The sequence below is a fragment of the Brugia malayi genome, assembly GCF_000002995.4.
Source record: "Brugia malayi strain FR3 genome assembly, contig: Bm_v4_ChrX_scaffold_001, whole genome shotgun sequence".
NCBI lineage: Eukaryota > Metazoa > Nematoda > Chromadorea > Rhabditida > Onchocercidae > Brugia > Brugia malayi.
Window position 1 is genome coordinate 17,823,839 of NW_025062479.1, and position 21,636 is coordinate 17,845,474.

General features: G+C 32.6%; 2 protein-coding genes across 7 annotated transcripts in view; one reads left to right on the plus strand and one right to left on the minus strand.

The window, feature by feature from the left end:
• Positions 1-4,453: 4,453 nt before the first annotated feature.
• On the plus strand, positions 4,454-5,993 carry Bma-dro-1 (Uncharacterized protein; the record flags this gene model as incomplete). Its single annotated transcript, XM_001898005.1, has 3 exons — positions 4,454-4,664; positions 5,459-5,628; positions 5,862-5,993. The coding sequence occupies 3 exons, from the start codon at positions 4,454-4,456 to the stop codon at positions 5,991-5,993; spliced, it is 513 nt and encodes a 170-aa protein (XP_001898040.1).
• A 1,906-nt stretch (positions 5,994-7,899) lies between these two features.
• Bma-ajm-1 (Uncharacterized protein) overlaps positions 7,900-21,636 on the minus strand; it is a gene marked incomplete at both ends in the record, with an annotated part of 33,917 nt that continues 20,180 nt past the window's right edge. For 3 of the 6 annotated variants that reach the window (XM_043075240.1, XM_043075238.1, XM_043075242.1), the window contains 23 exons: positions 7,900-8,101; positions 8,295-8,545; positions 8,723-8,920; positions 9,236-9,356; positions 9,687-9,786; positions 9,955-10,022; positions 10,103-10,212; positions 10,438-10,485; positions 12,568-13,027; positions 13,290-13,426; positions 14,419-14,580; positions 15,095-15,258; positions 15,489-15,676; positions 17,300-17,719; positions 17,942-18,058; positions 18,273-18,511; positions 18,797-18,962; positions 19,126-19,233; positions 19,371-19,661; positions 19,805-20,004; positions 20,338-20,494; positions 20,670-20,976; positions 21,304-21,355. In XM_043075240.1, coding sequence (XP_042931174.1) covers positions 7,900-8,101; positions 8,295-8,545; positions 8,723-8,920; positions 9,236-9,356; positions 9,687-9,786; positions 9,955-10,022; positions 10,103-10,212; positions 10,438-10,485; positions 12,568-13,027; positions 13,290-13,426; positions 14,419-14,580; positions 15,095-15,258; positions 15,489-15,676; positions 17,300-17,719; positions 17,942-18,058; positions 18,273-18,511; positions 18,797-18,962; positions 19,126-19,233; positions 19,371-19,661; positions 19,805-20,004; positions 20,338-20,494; positions 20,670-20,976; positions 21,304-21,355 — 4,266 coding nt within the window. Of the gene's footprint in view, positions 8,102-8,294; positions 8,546-8,722; positions 8,921-9,235; positions 9,357-9,686; positions 9,787-9,954; positions 10,023-10,102; positions 10,213-10,437; positions 10,486-12,567; positions 13,028-13,289; positions 13,427-14,418; positions 14,581-15,094; positions 15,259-15,488; positions 15,677-17,299; positions 17,720-17,941; positions 18,059-18,272; positions 18,512-18,796; positions 18,963-19,125; positions 19,234-19,370; positions 19,662-19,804; positions 20,005-20,337; positions 20,495-20,669; positions 20,977-21,303; positions 21,356-21,636 lie in introns of those variants that run through there. The other 3 variants (XM_043075239.1, XM_043075241.1, XM_043075243.1) reach the window with 2 other exon arrangements.

Here is a 21,636-nt window from a genome sequence, read left to right on the forward strand (position 1 = left end):
CTGTTATTAGTGTACAAATTCTTTCATCTTTATTATTCTTACTCGACTTTTCTGATTAATTTAATCTTTTGAGTTTTGTTTTTATTCCGTTGCTAGAGAAAAATTATGTCACTAACCATTTGGTCAGCTTTAATTATTTCAAATGTGAGGTTGTGTTATTTATACTATCAAGAAGAAAAATGCGTGCATAGAAAGAACCAAGAGGACATAAAAGGAAGAAATTGATAGAAAGATATTATTCCTATGAAGTTTTAGAAGCGTGCCATTCAAGGATTGAAGGTACAGGTATTAAAAAAGAATTGTACTGTTTAAAGTGAAGACATACAAGTCTTTTCTGGCGATTACTCCTATAGACAGCGAGCAATCTGTTCTAGTGAGATTTGTACTAGTTTTTTCATGTTTTTTAGTAAACTTTTAGAGCAAACAACTCTTGATCCGATATCATGCATCCTTTGCATTATATATCACAAATATTGATTTTAATTTGCGAGCTGAAAATTCGTTTTTAATTTGGCATTGTAACAATAGGAGGAGAATACATGATTGCTATGTTATCAAAATCGTTATGTTACGTAATTTATTTATTTATTCGTCATAAAGTATTGTGTCTTTTGGCATCCTTAAAGACAGTTCTTTCGCCATCATGTGTTTCTTTGTGAAATATTCAAATGGTTATTTCAGTAATAAATAGAAGTTGATGAATATAGAGACATTTTCGATCTCTGTTTGCTTGAAGTTAAATGATCTGTTGGTTCTAAGATTTAAAAAGATATGTACATTATTATTCACCCGAGTATTATCATTCACTATGAAAATGTTACTTTTTTAAGTGTGTTCAAAATAATATGATAACAATATTTGGTGGAATTGGAACTGTGATATCACTTGATGATATCGGCATGAATAATTATATGAGTGCTGCACTCAAAAAGTTCGTATTGACCCTAAAAAGCGATTGAACAGTACATTGTTGTTCCCATTGCGCAGGTCAAAGTTGTCAGAATTTTCAGGCATGTTATTTCAAGACTTGTTGAACACATCTATGCCGTTTGCGATCTCACATTACTCAGCTATGCTGTATCTTAATGACCGCTTTGGTTGTATTGTTAGTGTTATATTCATATGCACTTGATGTATAAAAAATTGGTTTTCTGAGTTCTGTAGTGAATGGAACAACCCAATGACACACCATTTCTTGGAATTCCAAAGTTCGGTTCTCATTTCTATGATCAGAAACTGTAAGAGAAGTTGTCTTTGATGTCAAACAGTTCTACTTTAAAGTTTCTGTCAGGAAATATTATGTTAGTCTAAACTGTTCTCAGATCATATTTGCCATGGTGGTTAAGCTTTTCTAGTTCAAAGAAGAAAAAGAAGTGTTAGGAAGCATGGCAAAGTATTTCGATTCAGATCCTGAATTTCATATAAAAATTGAAAAATATCACTGCCATTATCACGAATTTAAAAGACATATTTGTAGTTCATTTTCTAATCTAAAGCATATAATTTTTTCAAATATTTTCAACAGAAACTTTATTGTTGATAAATGTGAAGGCCTATTGTTGAATGAATATAATTACGTATATCTTCTATTGTAGGCGCACTATGATCCCATATTTTACGCAGTTTTAAGGTTCTCTAAGTTTATAAATGTATAACTGAAATTGATATCATTTTATTCATAACTGTTGAGACTTTGAGAGAGCAGTGGAGATCCGTGCCATGTGCATTATAATTCGGTTTAGAACAAAAGGTATTGCTTATCCTCTGAATGATGTATCTTATTCAAACAAATGAAAAATGGATGCGTTGCCTCCGATTTATTCATTCATGCTTCTTTATCTTCCTAAGGGGTCCGTAATTTGTAGTTGTATATGGTGGAAGACGGTTTTGTTCAGGTAGCTATCTATGTGCATATTTTGGTATAAGTTTGTTTTGAAATCCTGTAAATTTTATTGCTTATAAATATTTCATGCTGTATTATATTATCATGTTTATATAATATAACATAAATTTTCGTATTTCTATCTGGTCTGACAAAATCGATTAGTTTCGTCCTTACCTGAAATGTTCTTTTCCTAGCATTGATTGACTAAATCTGTTTTCTGCTTTTCTAATATTTAGGAAAACCGGAAAGGAGATCTCCTGAACTTCAAGAAATGAAATCCCTTGTTTCGATATTTCTCAGATCACCTTGAGTGCAGACTTTGTAAACTTTGGACTCAGGCTTTACAGGAGCAAAATCATCGAAAGAAGGAATTAAGGATGGACGTTAGGCAATTGGATGTGAAGATATATCTGACTTGTATAGCTAGGATACATAACTGAATTTCTGTGCTGTTAAAGGCAAGCGATGGAGTTCCTTTTTTATGGCTGCTGACAAAGTGAGGATGGAACTAACAGTGATCTAGAAGTCTAAAACACAAGTAAAATGAATACTGACTGGCTTTTATGTAGAGAAAGAAAAATTGTCATTTTCACGGAATTTTCTTTCAAGTGTAAAGGGTGCTGTGATTTGTGAGAGGTAATTAACGTAGCGTATAAATTATATTCGTCAAACTTTTTTAGCAATTATTTAAGTGCAGTTGATGTTTATCAAGTTTTTCATCTTTTTTAACCTGCGGTCAATTGTATAAGTTATGGATGCTTTTGATATTTAGCTAATTGCGGACATATTTCGGTACAGCACAGTGATGCGATACAAGATTACTTGGATTTGTTGAGTTTCTTTTTCCAGCAACTGGTTACAACTTATATTTGTCTACTCCAGAAGCTCTTTTATGATCGGAAGTTTGTGCAAGTTTCTGTGATTCTTTTTTCTTTTCAAGTGAACATCTTCAAATCCTGTTTTGTTCATAGTTTTAATCCTTTCAACAGGTTGTGAATTTTTCCGTTTTGAGAACTAGTGAATGATTTTAAAGAGAAATGGTGATGATTGCGAGACTTTGTATTTCATGGCAGTAAGATCCCGATAGTGGTCTTGGTGTTAATGCTGATGATAATGTTAGTTAGTAACAGTGAGAGGATAATAATGATGTTGATACTAATATTTACGGAATATAAGATGAATTTATTGAAAGGTTGGAGAAATTTCTGTTTTTGTTTTTCTTAAGTTATTTATATGCCGTCAGTTAGTATTTTTTAGTTGCATCTATGCTTCTAATTTTATATAATTTTCTAGCTAATGTATGAAAAAATATATAACAAAAATATATTCGTATAAAATATAACTATGAAAAAATATATAACAAAAATATATTCGTATAAAATATAACATATGTAAATAGTCATCTCATTCCGCATTTCAACGTTTTATTCTGTATTGCGAACTTTGGTTTATATTTTTATGAAGTGATCAAATAAGTACTATCATTTAAAAAATATAATCCATATCAGTCAATTATCTTTACACAGTTCTTTGAACTAGTTCACTTAACCTACACTATAATGAAGTAAAAGTTAATGTCTGTAAAATACTAGTTATGTTTGTCTGAGTGTAAATGTTAAATTTTAGATTTTAAGTATGTGATGAGTGCATTAAAACAATTGATTGTTGACCATATCACAATGATAAAGTAGCACTTTTTATATTGTCTCTCGATTTTAGAAAAAAAAATGTTTATGAAACTGCTGCTGTTTTTACTAAATTAGAAATCTATACTTGTATACGAAGTCAAAATTGAATAATTAATTTACATCATCGCATAATTTATATAAGTCGCTTGTGGTATATCGGTTCATAAAAAGAATGGAATAGCCTTAGATGAAAAAAATCAATATAGTGAAAGCATAGGCATTAATTGGGTGAAGCAATAGAAGGTCGTGTTGATTAATATGTTCATGAAGTTCATGGGATTCTTTCACTAGCATATCATTTGAGATAGAATAACGACATATGAGTTTTACCTGGCTGGATACATGTTTCAGTAGCTGCTTGACTGCTTAACTTTTTCAACTATTGTGTCACTTTGTTGAAATAAATATTTGCAGTACATGCTTCTTGGTTATTTAGTTTTACTTAACCTTTTTTCTTGAAAAAAAGCTCGGCAGTTTTGTTTTAAACGTTGTACTCTTCCACAAGATAGGCATCTTATTTAAAAACAGAAGAATTCTGTATTTATATTTTATTTTCTGTCAATCGGAACACATCCATATTTTCTGTGTCCATATTCCTATGCTATCTCTTGAAAATGAATAATATGTACATAAATAGTGAACTTTACTGATTTCAATTGTATTCAGTTGTAACCAACACATTATTCCACTGTTTTGGTTGTGACTTTAGATGAAAAAGAAATATGAATGGAGTTATGGTATAAAAATACATTTTGGAAGAGAAAAATTTCGACTTTATAATTTTTGTTTATTAAATTGAAATGCGTAACTGCAAAAATGAAACTTACTGATTTTCGGGCATTTTTTGAAAAATTTGCTAATCAATCAGATTTTGCAGGCAATGGGTGATGAAGATAACGAAGTTGGTCTTCCTCAAAAGGGTCTCAATATGATTATCAAAGATGTGATACCGGAGATGAGAGTGGCCAATGAATCGCGTGAACTGCTGAATGCTTGTTGTGTGGAGTTTGTTAGACATATATCACGGGAGGCGCAGCGTATTTCGGCAGATGATCAGCGCAAAACTATATATCATGAACATGTGCAAAAAGGTTAGTGATGTTTATTTTATGTGGATGGGAATATGGTGATTGGTTGAATCTGAAGTTTCTTCTTGATTTTAATGGCTTTTCTCCTTTTTTTATTTAGATTACATATTCAGTCTTATGCTTTATTTTTTTAGTTTTTTTTTTTTTTCTTTTTTTTTTTTTTTTTTTTTTTTTTTTTTATAAAAGTGGAAGCTGTTTAAAAGTTAGGAAGGAAATTTTCGAAATTTAGCTAGAAATTATTGGTCTCTTTGTCTACTCAAAATGTGTCAAAAAAGGTTGACTACGCTTTTATTGTATTAAAGTGAAATCACTCTATAAGCTTATCTAGACTAAAAATCGTAAAAAGAATGGATGAATCTATTTCCTACGATGCAGCTCTTCAAATAGTTAGATTTGCATTTATTTATATGCTAAATAAACCATTCTCGAAATTTATTTGAATGCATACATAATCATGAGATCAAAATTTGTGAAAATTCCAATGGAAAACTCGGGAAGGAAGAAAATATTTATTTCAAAAATGCTCCATAATTTTCATCACTTCATTCTTGGTTTTCGAATCTTATTTTATAGTAAAAGAAATTTCTCCCAAGTATACTTTAAACTTCAATTTTTTATCTTCTCACTTCATAAAGGTTATATTGCTGAAACTATATAAGCTAGAAGTCGATTACCGTCCGTGTTGGAAGTATCGTTCCGGGTTAATATTTCATTAATTTTTCTTCTTATACTTGTAAAATCTCTGACATCTTGTAAATGTCATAATATAATTTCTCCTTTGTTATTACTTTTTTCAGCTCTAATAAATTTGGCTTTCCCATATGATTATGTTGAAGCAGCGGACAGTGTGCTTAGTGAGTGTAAAATAGCAGCGGAAAATAAATTAAAACGAAAAAATTCACGACTGGATAAATGTGGTATTCCGGAAGATCAGTTATATTTGATGCAACAGGAGCTTATTGAAAAGGTGTAAAGCTTTTATTTTCCTGTTTCGAGATGTTCCTAATGAAAATGTGCAGAAGTACACTGACGAGAGATTTATGGCTGTCTTCCGGGAAAATTTTCCAGTTTTATGTTTCAGATTACATTCACTGGAGAGGTGATGTATCACTTTTAGAATGGTTTGTTATTTCATTTCATTTTAATAGGTAGGATTTGATTAATAGATTGATTAAAATGTATTAAAAGGTACTTGTTTAGGCTCGTCAGGAACAACTTGAAGCGGAAGCAGCGGAAATGAATCGACTTCAACAAGAAAATAGAGGACTACAACGATCACTTAGCGAACTGCTGTCGAAGGATGAAGATGATGAAGATTATGATACTGCTTAATTCTTTTCACTTTGCAGGGAATTCATCTTTCTTGGAATTTCGTGAAATGTTTCAGTTACAAGGATAAATTAATCTATGATTCAAAATTTTTCATAAATTTGTATTTTAAGATTTTTGAAGTTTTTAAGGAGTTTGAATTTTCGGGGCTTTTAGAACATTTGATCTCATTTTAAGCTTTATAAGTTTCTGTTGATGAAAGTGTGTTCTCATATTATTTATACACATTTGTTCTGGAAGAGATGTGAATTAAAAAAAAAAAAAAAAAAAAAAAGTTTGTCGCAGAAATTAAAAGTTAAAAAATTTGTTACTGACGTTTGTTGACTTGTTTGATATTTTTTTTGGTCGGTTTTTGATTTGTTGCCTGCTTAATGATAATAGGCCGGGAAAACCGAATTATAATATCATGAAATAAAATTGTATTAATTTATGGGATTAAAGATTGTCTTAATTGAATATTTTTTAGAGAAATATAAAACTTTCAAATTATATGCAAGCAGTCATTTATCTAATACTCATGTTCCAGTTGTGGCTGAGCTTATCTGCATTTCTAAGATTTTTCTATGGTTAACAAAGATTATGTGCATCGTGTTAAAAATTACCCCTTTGTACTAAATCATCTTGCGAAGTGTTATCTCCAATCCAACTAGAAACTTTGATCGCTTTATGAGTAATTGATTTAACGCTAAATTCCATCTCTCATTTTACAAAGAGTAAAAGTCATCTAGTACCTCTTTATTTATTATAATTGTGCGCATTTTAAACCAATGCCCGCTGTACAAGGTTTAAACTCTTCACTTGAGTCAGTTTTCTAATATCAGCAAGCTACGGTTCAGTCGCAGTTTTGCGCTCATTTAATTCGATTCATTTAAATTCTTAAGTTCGCATCAGTTTACTTCTTCCTCTTCATCTTATATTCGTAACCTTTAAGTCTTACAAAATTATCATCAGTATGTGGTTGTTATAGATTAAAAATTGTGTGTGATGGTTGTTAACGAAAAGTCTGCGACAGACTCTGCTCAATGCGTTCGTCTGTATGATCGACAATAGGTTTGATAATTTCTCCTAAAATTTCTGATAATCGTATGGTGAAAAAGTTTTATTAATGAATAATATGGGCATAAGTCAAGACAGCACTGATAAGATTTACGGATTAAAAAATGTTCGTAGAAATTGTGATAAAGCTTGTAGGGTATATTTTGAGATAATTATTACATTGAATACCAAAATTCGTGTACATCTGTTAGCAGAAGCGGCAATGATCAAAAGTCGACTGTCTCATCGGGGAAATAGTATTAACCAAAAGTTTTACAAATTAACGTTTTCGTTCATTTATAAGGTGAAAGCAGATTTAGAAGTATAAACTTATCAGTCACCTCCAGTTTGTTTTAAAAATGGGATTCGAAATAGATAACAACTAATGGAGTCCTCAAACTTTTCTAGTATTGCTTCATGAATAATTGAGTGCGTATTGGTCAGAAGTATTCAATTTAAATTCCAGTGAAAGCGTTTCCTTCAAATTGATCATATTAATATCTCATGTGGAAGTAAGTTCAAAATAAGTCCTTTTTGCATTTCACAACGACAAAGATACTGTAGAGGAAGAGTAGATAGACTAAACAAACACTTATGCATCATATTTAATCAAAAGTGAAGGTAACTTCAAATATGTAAAGATAACAATGTTAGGCTTGAATTCGAACTAAATGAAATAATAAATAAAAGTGAATTATAACTTAAGAATTGTAAATGAGCATTTCAAGAGTTATTGGTATTTAAGGTTGTTATCAGTTATGACCGGTAAGCAGAATACAGTGAGATCGGCTCTTTTCATCTCCTTTAGATCTATAAACAAGGACGCCAGGATCTGTCGTCTACTCAAGTATTGTGTACACTTGTGTGTATCTTGCTAAACTTCCGTCGGTACTGCGGAACGGAACACATCAGATTGTATAAAATTTTGCTCAGCAGATTGTTGAGGACAGAGAGATGATTGTCGTGCGTTTTGCGATTGTGGCAAAGTACTCCGGATGACCACTGGCTCAGGTGGTGGTGTTTGGGGACACTGCTCAATATCAGCAATGATACTAACACTGAGGATGAATTTATCACTGCAATGATGAAATACGTTATATTTCCGATGAATTTTTTTTTCAATGTATTTTAGAAGATCTGCACTGAGAAATATCAAATATTCTTCATTCCTTCTCTCCTCTTTTTTAACTCATTATACTTTGACTCAGTTAGGAATCTTACCAGTTTCACTAAATTATTTAAACAACTAATTAAAAAGATTTAACTAACGTTGGATCATATTGACGACACAGAGTAATTAACGATGGCTCTTTTCGTTCTGCAATCAATGCTGCAATGGTATAATAATGGAGTAATTTGTTGAGTTGAAAATTTGCTATTGCTGACCAACCATCCATAATATAATTTTGTGCAGTGTGAGTCGAATTTATTCTTAAATTAACAGAACCACGACCGAGTGCTGAGTAACCATCACGTGCTATCTTTGACATGTAAAACTGAGTTTCTGAATCTTTGCGCACCTTAAAAAGATCATATTTGTTCTGTACTTTTATATGGCTGATTCTCATCATTATGCGACAGTCTAATCTAATGCATAAACCTCGGAAATGAAATGATCATTATGAAAGCATGTCATATTAAACTAGTTAGCAATTCATAAGACCTGCATATTTAAGAAAAAAATAACTGTTACTTACCTTCATGATAACTTTCTTGCATAGAGTATTAATCCTCGAAAAGGAACATACTTCACGATGTTTTGACCAGTCGTACTCGCGACACTGACGACTACAGTAATATGTGTAGCAATGCTTGCATGATATGTACTGCATTCGAGCTTCCGCCAGTTCTCTCGTCTGATGGCATTGTGCACACCGTACATATAGTCGTTCATTCTTCAACGGTCCATTTTCGTGAAGTTGAATATTTAGAGAGGGCAGTTTAATCCAAAAAACTTCAAATTTTTCTCCTATCGTAGAAAATATCCAAAGATTGTGTTTTTTTTCTTTTTTTTTTTTTCATTGTTTGGTAATGCTAGCTACACGATCGGGAATAATTATTAACAAACTTGAAGTAGTCTCCCCTTGAGGCTGCAAGCCATTCTCTTCCTTACATTTCACTTAAAGTTGTTTTCTGATTAGAGGCAAATTAAGACAGGTCAGAGAATGTGAGACTAATTATTCCATAATTAATTTATGTTATTCTGAGACCTGGAGAAGAGCTTCAGCTTCATATGGATCTTGCACAAGCTGCTGCATTAGTTCATTGCTTTTGACATAAATTCCGGACTTTTGCACTTGCCCATCTTCATTAATTTTACCTTCCGAGAGACTGAAGTAAAAATAAAAAGAATTATCCATATATGTTAAAATAACGAGAAGGAAAATGAGAATGACATTTTGGAAGAAGGATTTATTTATATGTTGGAAAAAGATGAAATTATAAAAGTCAGATGTCATCAATTGAGAAACAGCTAGGATACAAACATGATGAGCTCAGAAAGATAATAAAACTAACAAATATCTATCCAAAGATTTCAAGCACCCATTAAACAACCATGGAACGACGCTATTAATGGTTGTCGATTTTCTTATGATTTAGTTAATAATAGTTACACTCTATACGAATTCATCTTGACGAACAAACAAGGTAAATGATAACCTTATTTTATGCCTTGTTGATGATGGCTTTGTACGCTGAAAGATAGAATCCAGTACTTCTTCGATTGTGATCCGTCCATAAAAACGTTGTAAATATGTGTCTAAATCTAGGAAATATGAAAATTTTGATAAAATGCATGATTTAACCTTAACGTTTAAGTCTAGTGATTTGTACAGCGTTACACAATTCCTGAAAAAAATCAATGACTGGTTTTCTCAGCTAGAATAGAATGAAATCTTCACAGATTTAGTATATCTAAAATTTCAACCATTATGAGGAGAGGATGGTCTGTTCGAGCCAATAAATGTATCTGCTACTTCTACCACTCGAGAATTCCTAAAATTTGGATTGTATTAAACCTTATTGATACATTGATTGTAAATGATATACTGCTGAAACAACAAGAAGAAACTTACCGGTCATCTGGTATGTTCCAGTTGGAAGGTACAGTAGTTACTGTGTAACCGGGTAATTGCTTTATAGAAGTAAGTCCTATTGATGACAGTTTTTCATTATTCATTGATACCTATTGTAATAAAACTTTATTGAAAAAGTAAGAAGGATTGTTCAAATTACTATTTCTTACGTATTTAGATAGTCTCAAGTATTTTAACATTGAGAAAAAGCCACAACAGCGTTCATCCATACGTTTCTTAATCATTTATAAGAATGTTTTGAAAAAAATCCTTTTGTTCATTTTTTTCAAAATTTATGGTATTTTAATTTGGAGGATTAATGGATCAAAACAAACCAAGAATAACGAATTCCGTTCATTAGAAAAAGAGTTGCATTCTTGCTCCTGAAGAAAAAAATCAAATGAGGATTTTGTGATCCAATTTATAAAAATTTTTCTATTTAAACGTTGTTATAATTGAACTGTCATGAATTTAAATGAATAATTCATGCAAATATATGTTTGTCTTGCTCCGTCCATTTAATTTAAATAATTAATTTATTAGAGATTCAAAGTAACAAAAGGAACTCTAATCAGAGTAACAGATATTGACAAAAATAACGGACTCATTTTTTATAAAACCTTCACTTTTGTTGATAATTTTCCAGTAAGCTTTTCAATTTGTGAACCATGTCGTTAATCTTTTGTCTGATGCGTTCAGTCTTATTTAAATTTAAACTTTTTCAAACGATAAGTTAAAATATTGTCCACAACTGATGTCTCTCGATAGGTGACGATTGGGATAAAATTGATTCAAGTTCAAAAATTTCCCTACGGTTTGTTTAGGTTGTATAATTAAAACTCTAACTAGCAATACATGCTTCTTTACTATCATTTATTATCAAACAAAAACAAACATTTCTATTCATTTTAAAGTTGTTTCATTCCATTCCGAATTTCAACATTTGTTGTTTTTTTCCAAAATCAGGAAGAAATCTGCGATAAGCATGCAAGGAAAGATAGAAGAAAGCAAAAGAAAACAGCGCATGGCAAATAAGAACTTTTATTCTAAACAAAACAGAAAATCAATTGCTTTAAATTCATCAACACAAAAAAATGCAACTTTAGGGAGCAAACTCATCAAAAGATTTTCAATAACACATGGTACGATGTAATATGTCGGCATATTTTTTGTTCTTAATTGTTAATATGAGTTTCACTGGAGAGAAGATGAACACGCCAAGCTAAAGGAAACCAAAAGAAATATTCAAGATAGAGCTATGCTGTATCAAATTATAAATTTACGAAATAATCATAAGAAATTGATAGAAAGTGTCACAATCTTTGCATAATCGCTAAAAATAGGAAATGACAATCTTTTTGGAACTTTCCAATTTGTAATCACTTTTCGAAAACTGCTAAAGATAGAATAAATCTGTTATTACGGAACGAATCAACAGACTCCGCTTAGGTGGAATTATATGAAATGTGACACAATACGTTAAACCAAAAGTACTGGCAGTGCTGAAACATAATTATTGCACATACACACTGCTGATAAGGGGAAGAAAAATTAAAATGCATATTAGGATGAAAGTTATTGAGATAAAAGTTCATAAGCTGAGAAAATGCAAGCAGCAGCAATTAAGCAGCAAATAAAATTACAGAAGACATGAAGGGAAGAGCTCTGTAAATTTCAAAACAGAAATATTCTTATAAGAGTGAAGTAATCCAGAAATTTCCTCAACTTTAATCGTACAATATAGCAAATATAGTCTTCTTTTCTTATTATTTGCATTACCTTATTATTTTTTTTTTTTTTTTTTTTGTTATTTGCATTACCGGAGAGGAGAGTTTGAACTTCTGGATGAGCAGCTCACAGCTTATCCGCCAATAAAAGTATTTATTTTTCAATCAACCAAGAAGAATAAATTAGTCGCAATTTTTAATTTACGACTCTGGCACGTTATGCAAATCTATCAGCAGTAAGTAAAGAATACCAAACTACGAAGAAGAAAAGACAAAAGAAGAGAACCAGAACTGAAATTCTGAGAAGGCGTAAATTTAAAATTCCGAGAAAGCAAAGATAAAAGCCGACTGAAATTCCTAAATTAAATAATAAGTTAATAAGTGGAATTGAAAAGAAAATTGAATTATTTTCTTTCGGAAAAGGAAAAATTTAAGATAGACTCTAGCAGGTTCCAACCAAGTAAGACAATGCTAAGCCAACATTCACTGAATTTTGCTTAATTAATAGGTCACTTAATGAAAAGTAATTCTTCAGTGATTCGATAAGGTGTTGTTCACTCTCACATTACTTCTGGCACTAGTGGCTTTCAATGTAGTCTGCTGATGTCTTCTACTCTCTTCAAACTTTGAGTACAACATTGCAAGTTTTTTAGGTAATTTCACCTTCACTGGTGAATTCAAACATTGATTCTGACTGTAATGTAATGTACTGCTTGACTTTTACTATACAATGCAAACCTTTCGTTTATCATTGTTACTGCCCACTTGGTTAAGCGATGTTCGACTTCTACGCATTTCTTCTATTTCATGCTTATATTTGTCAAACATGCCATATGGTATCACGGCGGTGGCAGCACCGCTTGTCGACGGTCCTGAGAGAGGAACTATCTGAGCTGGAGCATTGCATCCACCCACTTCGTGGCAGAATGGAGTAATATATCGAGTTTCAGATGTTTCATACTGTGTTGTTGTTGCTCGGAAGCCATTATGCGATGCTGGCGATAAAGGGCCGAAGGAAGTACCACTCGGTACTGCTCTTCCCTCATGACTGCGTCCTATATGTCTTTCACGATACCAATCTGGCACGTGTAATTTTTCTGTAGACTTTCTAAATCGCAACTCGTGTTCCGAAACATTTGGGGTTTTTTCGCAGAATTTTTGAAGTTCATTTTCCGGTGGTGCTGATTCTTCACGCATCCTAAAAATAATAAATAAAAAACGAATACTAATGAAAATTCTTGAAAAAACTTTGTTCTACTTCTCATATAACTGATTAACCATGATCTATTATTCCTTCGAATCTCTTTTCATATGTATAGCTCACTCACAATCATCAGATTATGACTAATCAATTACAGTTCAAACTTCCCATAAACGGTTCACATTTCAAAATGTGAACCGTTTATGTAAAAATTTTTTTTGACCAAGCTTTTCCAAACTTTTTTTCAAAACAAATATACTTTCGATCCATCAAATAATCGGCACTTTTCGAACGGACATGTGAAACAATGCTCTGTGGTGCATCACGTCGACTAAATCGGTTGTAATCCATCACTGAACCGGAACGATGGACATCGTCCAAATTAGTTTCCTCAACCTGTAATATTTCTAAGAAATAGAATAAAAGATACCATAACAAAAAAGTTCATTATGCCTGAAAATGTTCAAATTCAAAATTGATCATTAACATATTCCACTTTAATATAGGAACGCAATCGAAAATATGTGAAAGAAGTATAATTATTGAAGCAATGAAGCAAAGGAGTGATTATGACTCAGTCAGTCTCACTAACCTATCAATATTTAGATTAACTAGCAACTCACATGCTTCGAATGCTTCATATAAACTTCAGAAACAATGATATTAAAGTAATGATCATTGATTAATTTCCAACTGTCTTTGTTGCCGAAAGTTTAAAGCGTTTTAGAAATCAGAAGAAGTTTAGCAATTACTTGATTTATCTCCGTGCAGGGGAGCCTAGGTTTGAACTCTTCAGGAGAAATCCTATGTATCTCAAAGTGGAGGGAAACTCTGCATGCAGTTAACAGCATCTTATTTCATCCGTCATTTTGCTAAATAAGTCTGTTTAATAGTCCATGTTTTGAAACTTCAGTTAAAGTTATATATTTAAATCGATATAGATTCCATTTCAATTTTCAATTCATGCACCATTAAAAAATCTTATGAAAACTGAGAATCAAAAGTCAACAAAGGCTATGTTTAAAAAGACGTAGATGTAAAGGAATTTTATTTGATAGGATTTACCACAGCAAATAAAGGTCGCTGATCCAGGTCGGGATACTGCCTACCCGAAGTGGTTACTGTAAAGCCTTTAAAAACAGTTAGATATCGAAGCCAAACACAAATTATCTTTATTAATGCCGAAATGAGACCCACTTCACTATTAGACCAAAAAAAAGTCTTTCGAAAAACGTCAAGTAGATCTCCGGTAAGTTGAAAGCATTAAGCTCAGCAAAATAACATAACCCATCTTTCACCTATCCAGTAAATCATAGCACAATGAAGGGACATGAAACATGTTGGCAAGAAAAGCATGAAAGAGTCAGAAAATACGTCATATATAGAACCTGTCGTTGAGCTGAAACAATGTCACCAATTCCAGTGTCGAGGTTTGTCTCAAGGTAGGACGTTGAGTAACCGCGAGTTCGGCTGTACAGATTTGGTTGTGAGAGACGTTGCTTGTAAGGCATCCAGTAGCGCTCTGCTCGTTGAAACAAACGGTTGTATTCCTGCTATTGGTTTTTTTTTTTTTTTTTTTCTTTTTTCATTACCTTAGTAGTATTGAATTGATTAAGCATGATGGTTTTTAGCAGAGGGATAAGGTTTCTATAAAAAAACAGAAGTAGACATAAGCATGGACCATCCAACTGTCATTTCAGAAACTTACAACAAATTTTTAAACTTGAATTTTTGGGAAATCTTTATATAAATGGGTGGAGATAGCTATAACATCCACAAAGTAATAGAGAAATACTGAAGCAGGTCTAGATTAATGAAAAAGCGGTTGCAAAGCAAAAACATTCAAGCAAAGTTGCTGAATTCATCATTCTTTGAACTTCAAATGAACCTTTGCAGTATTTCCTGCTAATTTTAAAATTCCTCATTCACGAATTATGTTATGATTCCAGATTTCCGATTCGCTTCAAACATTCTCTTCGATATCTGTCTGCATTTTAAAAATTCCCTGCTCCAAAAAATTTTTATTTAAAATAAAACTTTCATTTTTATCAAGAAAAAAAAAACCTGGTCATACGGACTAGGACCAATGCTATTATACGGCAATTGATTTAGCTCGTGTTTCGAACTAAATTCATTTCTCTGTGGTTTTTCATAGAGCGGTCCATGATATTCCGATCGTGACCGTAATATGTCATCTGATGTTTGCCGAAAACGTTCGCTTATTGCATCTGAGAATATAATTTGGTATTTAACTGGTTTTATTTGCTTAACTGCACTTCGATTCATATTATCAGAGATCTTCATCTTAACTTACGCATTTCATATGCCGTCAGCAAGAAAATTTGAAGCATTGGTTTCATTCCTTTCCTGTGATGTCAGGTATACGCTCGTCAAAAAGCAGAGATATAAAGTATTAAAGACCACCTATGTAAACTGGTTGGAAGATAAAAGTACCAACCAGATGCATTATTAGCATCACTTGAAAGGAATTCTTTCCTCGCTTTCTCAAGTTTCGACCGATATCTACTTGTACGACGACTTGATGATCGACTGAAATCATCATCATCGGCGGAGCGTCGGCTATACAGACGTTCACGTGTCAACATACTTGAATCGGACCCATTTGATATATTATTTTGCGTGTATCTAAAAAATTTTTGACTGAAATTCAAGAAAATGAATAAGTGATATTGGGAAAATAAATTTGTGATCCATTCGCGGTTTGAAAATACCAAAGTGTCTCAAAACATTTCACTCCGAAACTGAAAAAACTTTGGTACATTTTTTTCCAAAAATGAATTTACAGACCATTACCTTGCTATGGAAATCTCCCCACCAAATTATTTTTCCATCTTCTCTCTGTTTAACTTATTTTCACTTACGCAATATCTTTATATCAATATCTCAACGAAACGGAAATATTCTGAAGACTGAACCGCATGACCACTAACTCAACTGAGTTATAACTTCCAATTCCTCATTGTGGATATACGATCTTTCATTGTAGATTTATTAGGAATGTCGGAAAGTTCAAATTAGATTGCTGTCATGAGCTATCTCTGTCCTTGCTTAATTATCATTTTAAATGTTACAGACCACATTTTAACATTAGTCATGGTTCTGCGTAAATATCTTGCATGCTTTTCTTGGTTTTCAGAAATTGATATCGTGATGGTATTTTCACTACTGCGTAGCAACTATTCGTGAAAAAGAAACAAAAACTTTATTCCATAATTTGAAATTTTGAAATCAAAGAATGCAAGTTTACAAAAGCAAAAGAGACGAGAATTTATTCGTTAGCAAGTGGAATCAGACACTATTCGTAAAATTTGGCTGAATCATGCAGGCAGCAATACCATCACGGTGTCAGTTATTCACTAAAATTACCAGAAAAGCATACTACAATACAGCATAAAGGTTCCCTTTTCTACAAAATATATTGGCCGTGTTAGTATGAAAAGTGAAGTGACTTTCCTATGTATTCCAATTTAAATTATAAAAATTAGCAACTTGTTTTATAATCTCACATTCTTATCCTCAAACCAAAGTCGAGATTTTTTTAGAGGCTGAAAAAAAGGTGAAATAATAATTATAGTAAAAAAGTAAAAAAGAAAGCAGTAACTGAGTTTGTGATATTCCAAATATGCAACGGTGTAGTAAAGAAAGTATTAACTGAATAAAAAGCTAAAAATATCAAAAAATTGAAATGCTAAAAATTAAGGCATAGATATAGAAAAAATTGTGTCAAGCGAAATGCACTTTTGCTAAACCACTTCAAGCTGATTAGATCAGACCAATTAATTTGGACTTAACTGAATCAGTTTCAGGTTAATGGAAGCTTAAAACATTTTCTTCCTTCTTCTCCCATCCTCACTGATAACACATTTATAAAACTAAACATCTGATCTTAATCAGCTAGAAAATATTTATTTTATATGGAATAAACCTGATTAATTGAAATGAGCTCAGCATTAAAATAATCCAAATTATTCGCCACTATTTGAACCCATATGAAGAAATGCATTCTAAGAATAGACAAATTAGAAGTTCTCACAAAAGCTCTTCTCGAAATAATCAAAAAAAAAAACTTTTCAATAAAAGTTTGAAGAATAATGCGGTGAAATCATGAACATTTCAAAGTGTCTGTTGCTCTAATAAATCATACCATGTAAGTATTCAGATTATATTATTCTTAGAAAAAAAGGTAAATTTTCTATTCTCACGAAGGCAACACACAAGTTCATACAATAGTCTGTTTACAAAATATACCTAGGATCGTCGGACCAGACAGTACGATCAATACGTTCGATTACTTGTCGCTCCACTTTCGTCGTTACTTCGTTCCCGCCACTACTTAAGTTCTCTCGAGAACCACACGAAATCGCTGCCAGATTTTCTCTTGAATAATAAGGTGGTTTTGTTAATTTTTCTAAAGTCTCTCGAGATGTTAATATGTCCTTGCGGCGATCACGACTTGTTATTTGCATTAACAAATGTCGTTTTTCCATTTCCATCTTTTCTTTTTCCTCTATTTCACGTGCTATTTGATCTAACTTATCACGACTTCGGCGATCTTCAAGACGACGTTGAGCTTCACGTTCTAATGCTTCCTGACGCTCTTGTTCACGCAATTCTGAATTACGTTTCTCCTGCTCAAGCAATTGTTTTAAGCGACGATCTTCTTCTACTCTAAAATGTGACATAAATTACAGAAATGTTATATGAAGTAACTTCTTTCAAACACTTAAATTTGACGAATTAACTTATCTTTTATTCTTCCTTCTCATGAATAACGAGTATAAAAGTAAGGTTGAGATATCCTTAGCATTTCAACAATTCTCCGCTAGTCAACTTTTTATTTTTTTTACGGAATCGTTTCAGTTTTTTAAAATATCAAATGATGAAACTAACCGTTCACGTTCTCTTCTTTCGGCTTCCTGACGTTCACGTTCTTGTAATTCATTAGCTTCACGTTCCAATGCCTGTCTTTGTTCATCTCGATGTATTTCAGCTAATCGCGCTGCATGTCTGCAAGAAAAAATCCAGCTCTAACAGAGAGAACAGAATATGGAACTCCTGCGCTCATCCGTTAATTTAATATCTAAGTGCAAAACCATGACTAGTTTTCGAATGTTGTTTTCTTGAAATCGTAAAACTCAACAAGTTATTTTCTACGATGTGGAAAGACCTTAATTCTTTTACTCAGTTGATATGCAAAGGATGATTCAATATAATCTAATACCTTTCCTGGGCAGCACTTCTGATGGCTGCTAATTTCTCTCGTTCCATCTTTTCTTCTATTTGACGCTCACGTTCTCGACGCACCGCCTCACGCCTTTCACGTTCACGTTTCTCGGCTTCAATTCGTTCTTCTTCTTGTCTTTGACGCTCCCGTTCCTCATCCTCTCGCCTCTCCTGTTCACGTCTTTCTGCTGCAAGTTTTTGAGCTTCAAACAGTTCCTTCTCACGTCGCTCTTCTTCCTGAAAATGGAATTTGAAAAAGAATGAACCGCATGTTCTCTTTCTTTCGTCTCTTCAAAGCCCATACTTCGCCTCTTTTTGAAATTACAGTATATCTTTGGTGTGACCAATAATCTATCTCATATTTTAAGAATCTATCCCTTTTCTTGAAATGAAATTTCATGCATATTTCATGAACAACATCAATTTGTCAATTTCCAGTTTCTAATTTTCAATCTCTTGAGTTTTTAAAATTTTGAGCTTAAGGTAGAGACCTAAATTTTGATATCTAAAAGTTCCATCTACCTGACGTTGAAGTTCCTTTACTTCCGCTTCTTGCTTCTCTCTATCTAATCGCTCTTGTTCACGACGCAAATTCTCTAAGCGTTCTTTTTCTAAACGTTCACTAAGCCGCCGCTGCATTTCTCGTTCTTCTGCTTCCCGCTGCATTTCAGCTATGATTTCAGCTTCTCTATAAAATTTATTAAGCTGTTGAAAAATAAAAATCTGAACTAAAAGAAAATTAATTTCTTACGGAATATGAAGGAATATAATTTTTTAAAGAAAAAAAAAAAAAAAAAAAAAACAAAAATGATACGATTCACATTGTTGAGTTAAACGAATTAAGCTACAACCTTCTTTCTTCTTCTCTACGACGAGCTTCTCGATTCTCTTCTTCAATTCGTTCTGCTTCACGCATTTGCGCTTCTCGTCTTTGCATCTCCAGTAGTTCTTCCTCTACTCTGAAAAATAGAATGAATTAAATTATAGATTAGCAATCAAACATGAAATTGTTTTGAAAAAGGTCAAAGACCTAAAGAGGCTTGTAGTTTTTTAAAGTAAGACATCAAAAAGCGAAAGTTATTAAAATAATTAGAACCTTAAGAGCTCCTGTTTCTCACGAATAATGCGTTCCTGCTCTTGGCGCTCTCTCTCAAATCGTTCTTGCTCTTCTTTTTCTTTTTCTCGTTCCTGCCGCTCCCGTTCTTGACGTTCACGTTTGATTCGTTCAATTCGCTCAATTTCGAGCCTCTCAGTTTCTATTCTCTCACGTTCCAAACGTTCGCATTCCAGGCGTTCTTTTTCAGCCTGCTCACGTGCTAGTCGCTCACGTTCACGCTCTGCACGCTCACGATCCAAGCGTTCACGTTCACGTCGCTCATCCTCGAGTCTAAAGCTTAGTTTATTTCTAAAACTTTCAACATCCTTTCAAAAAGTCACCTGCAGTTATCTTTTTCAAGAATAAGTATTACGACTGCATGAAGCTCAAAACAGACTTCATATTATTTTGGAGTAGAAAATGAAACAAACTACCTTTCTTGTTCCAATCGACTTTTTTCTAATTCTCGCCACCTCTGCAGCTCATATTCTTCATGTTCCCTTCGGGCTCTTTCAAGTCGTTCCCATTCCGCTCTACGCTGTAATTCAACATTTTCACGTGCTGCTCGTTCTTTATCCAGTCTCTGCTTCTCCAGTCGTTCACGTTCCAAACGTTCACTTTCCAATTCTCGATGCTTCAAGCATTTCGTTTGAGAGTCGGATTGGAAGAAAATTCAAGTACTTTCCGTCTTCATAATAATGTCTATGTGAGTGGGAATTAAGTTTATTAGTATCTTAATTATTTTAAATAACTGTCGATAATTCAATGAAGATAGTCCTATTGTATAGAACAGGAAGAAACAATTAATACTTATCAGTAGATAATCAAATATTTGTATTAGTAATTTTTATGAGAGGATGATGAATTAAATGATAAATTCCTTACAGTGATATATATCAGGAATGACGATAATTAATCTCACTTATTTTAGGTATTACTAAGGATAAATCAGAGAAACAGTCAGCACCTTTATTTCTCTCTCACGTCGTTTTCTTTCTAAATATTCACGCTCCTTTGCTTCCCACAGCCGTCGCTCCTCTTCGGCTCTCTTTCGGCGATCTTCCTCTTCACGCTGTCGTTGCTCTTGATCTTTTTTGATACGACGTTCTTCTTCCTCCAAACTTCTGTGAAGTATAACAGATTTCGAGAAGGCTTAATTAGTTCAGTTTTCAATATAATTTGTAATTAAAATCCCAGAAGAAATAAGAAAGAAATGTTCAAATTTTCTTCTATTCCATCATTTAAGTTTTGAATTTTACTACCATTCTTGAAAAAGCGAAATATATTAAACTTTTTTACCTTAAATATTTGTAATTGTAATCAACAGTACGCTCTTCCCTGGGGTAATATTTGTTATCGACGGATGGATATCGTTCACGTTCCAAAATAATCGGTGATGAACGAGATAGCGGTGGTGCAGAAAGAGCTTCGGAAGAACGTGTCACGAAAGTTCTAGTCCGTATTTCTTTCCGATAATATTCTTCTTGATGATAATCACTAAATGGTGTTGCCGTTGAACGATAGTCGATCGGTGTTATGGTTGAAGAAGGAATGGATGAAGTGGTCCGTTGTACTGGTATTTCTCGAATTGTCCGAGATCGATGTTCTGAAATCAATTATGAATTAACTAAACAAAAAAAAAAAGAAAAAAAAAATGAATGACCAATTGTGTAGTAAATAACTGTTTTTTCTACTTTCTTTTTTTTTGTCATTTTACCAATAACAGATTAATGAACAAGTAGCTAACAGTTGAAGTATGATCTACCAGTAATAAGAAGGCTCAGTAAATTAATTATTGAATTTATACAGTCAAACAAATGAATAAATGAAGAAGAAATCGGGAAGCAAAAAACAGAAATAAATGTACAGAATAGTGTAATAAGCAATTAAGCAAGTAAAAGATAATTTTCTGAAAACCATTAAATATATTAACCGGATCGCTGTGCGTGAATATCGTCATCCCGCGACATATCGGAACTGCGTAGCTAAAAAAGAGAAAAAATAAAATTTCGGCAGTGTTGTATGAATTTTAAAAAGTGTCCAAATTCATTTCAGAATAAAGTAATTAGTGAAGCTGAGTTCAGTTTTCATAACAAATGAATTTAAATAATTTTTAAATTATGACGGAGATGAGACAAAAATAAAGATTTTTCTCCCAAAAGAAAACGATTTTTAAAAGAACAAAATGAAGAAATGAAAACTGTGATTATCATCGTGAGAAGGTATACATCAATTATTTGCAGCTTATCATTTGATCTATTTTAAG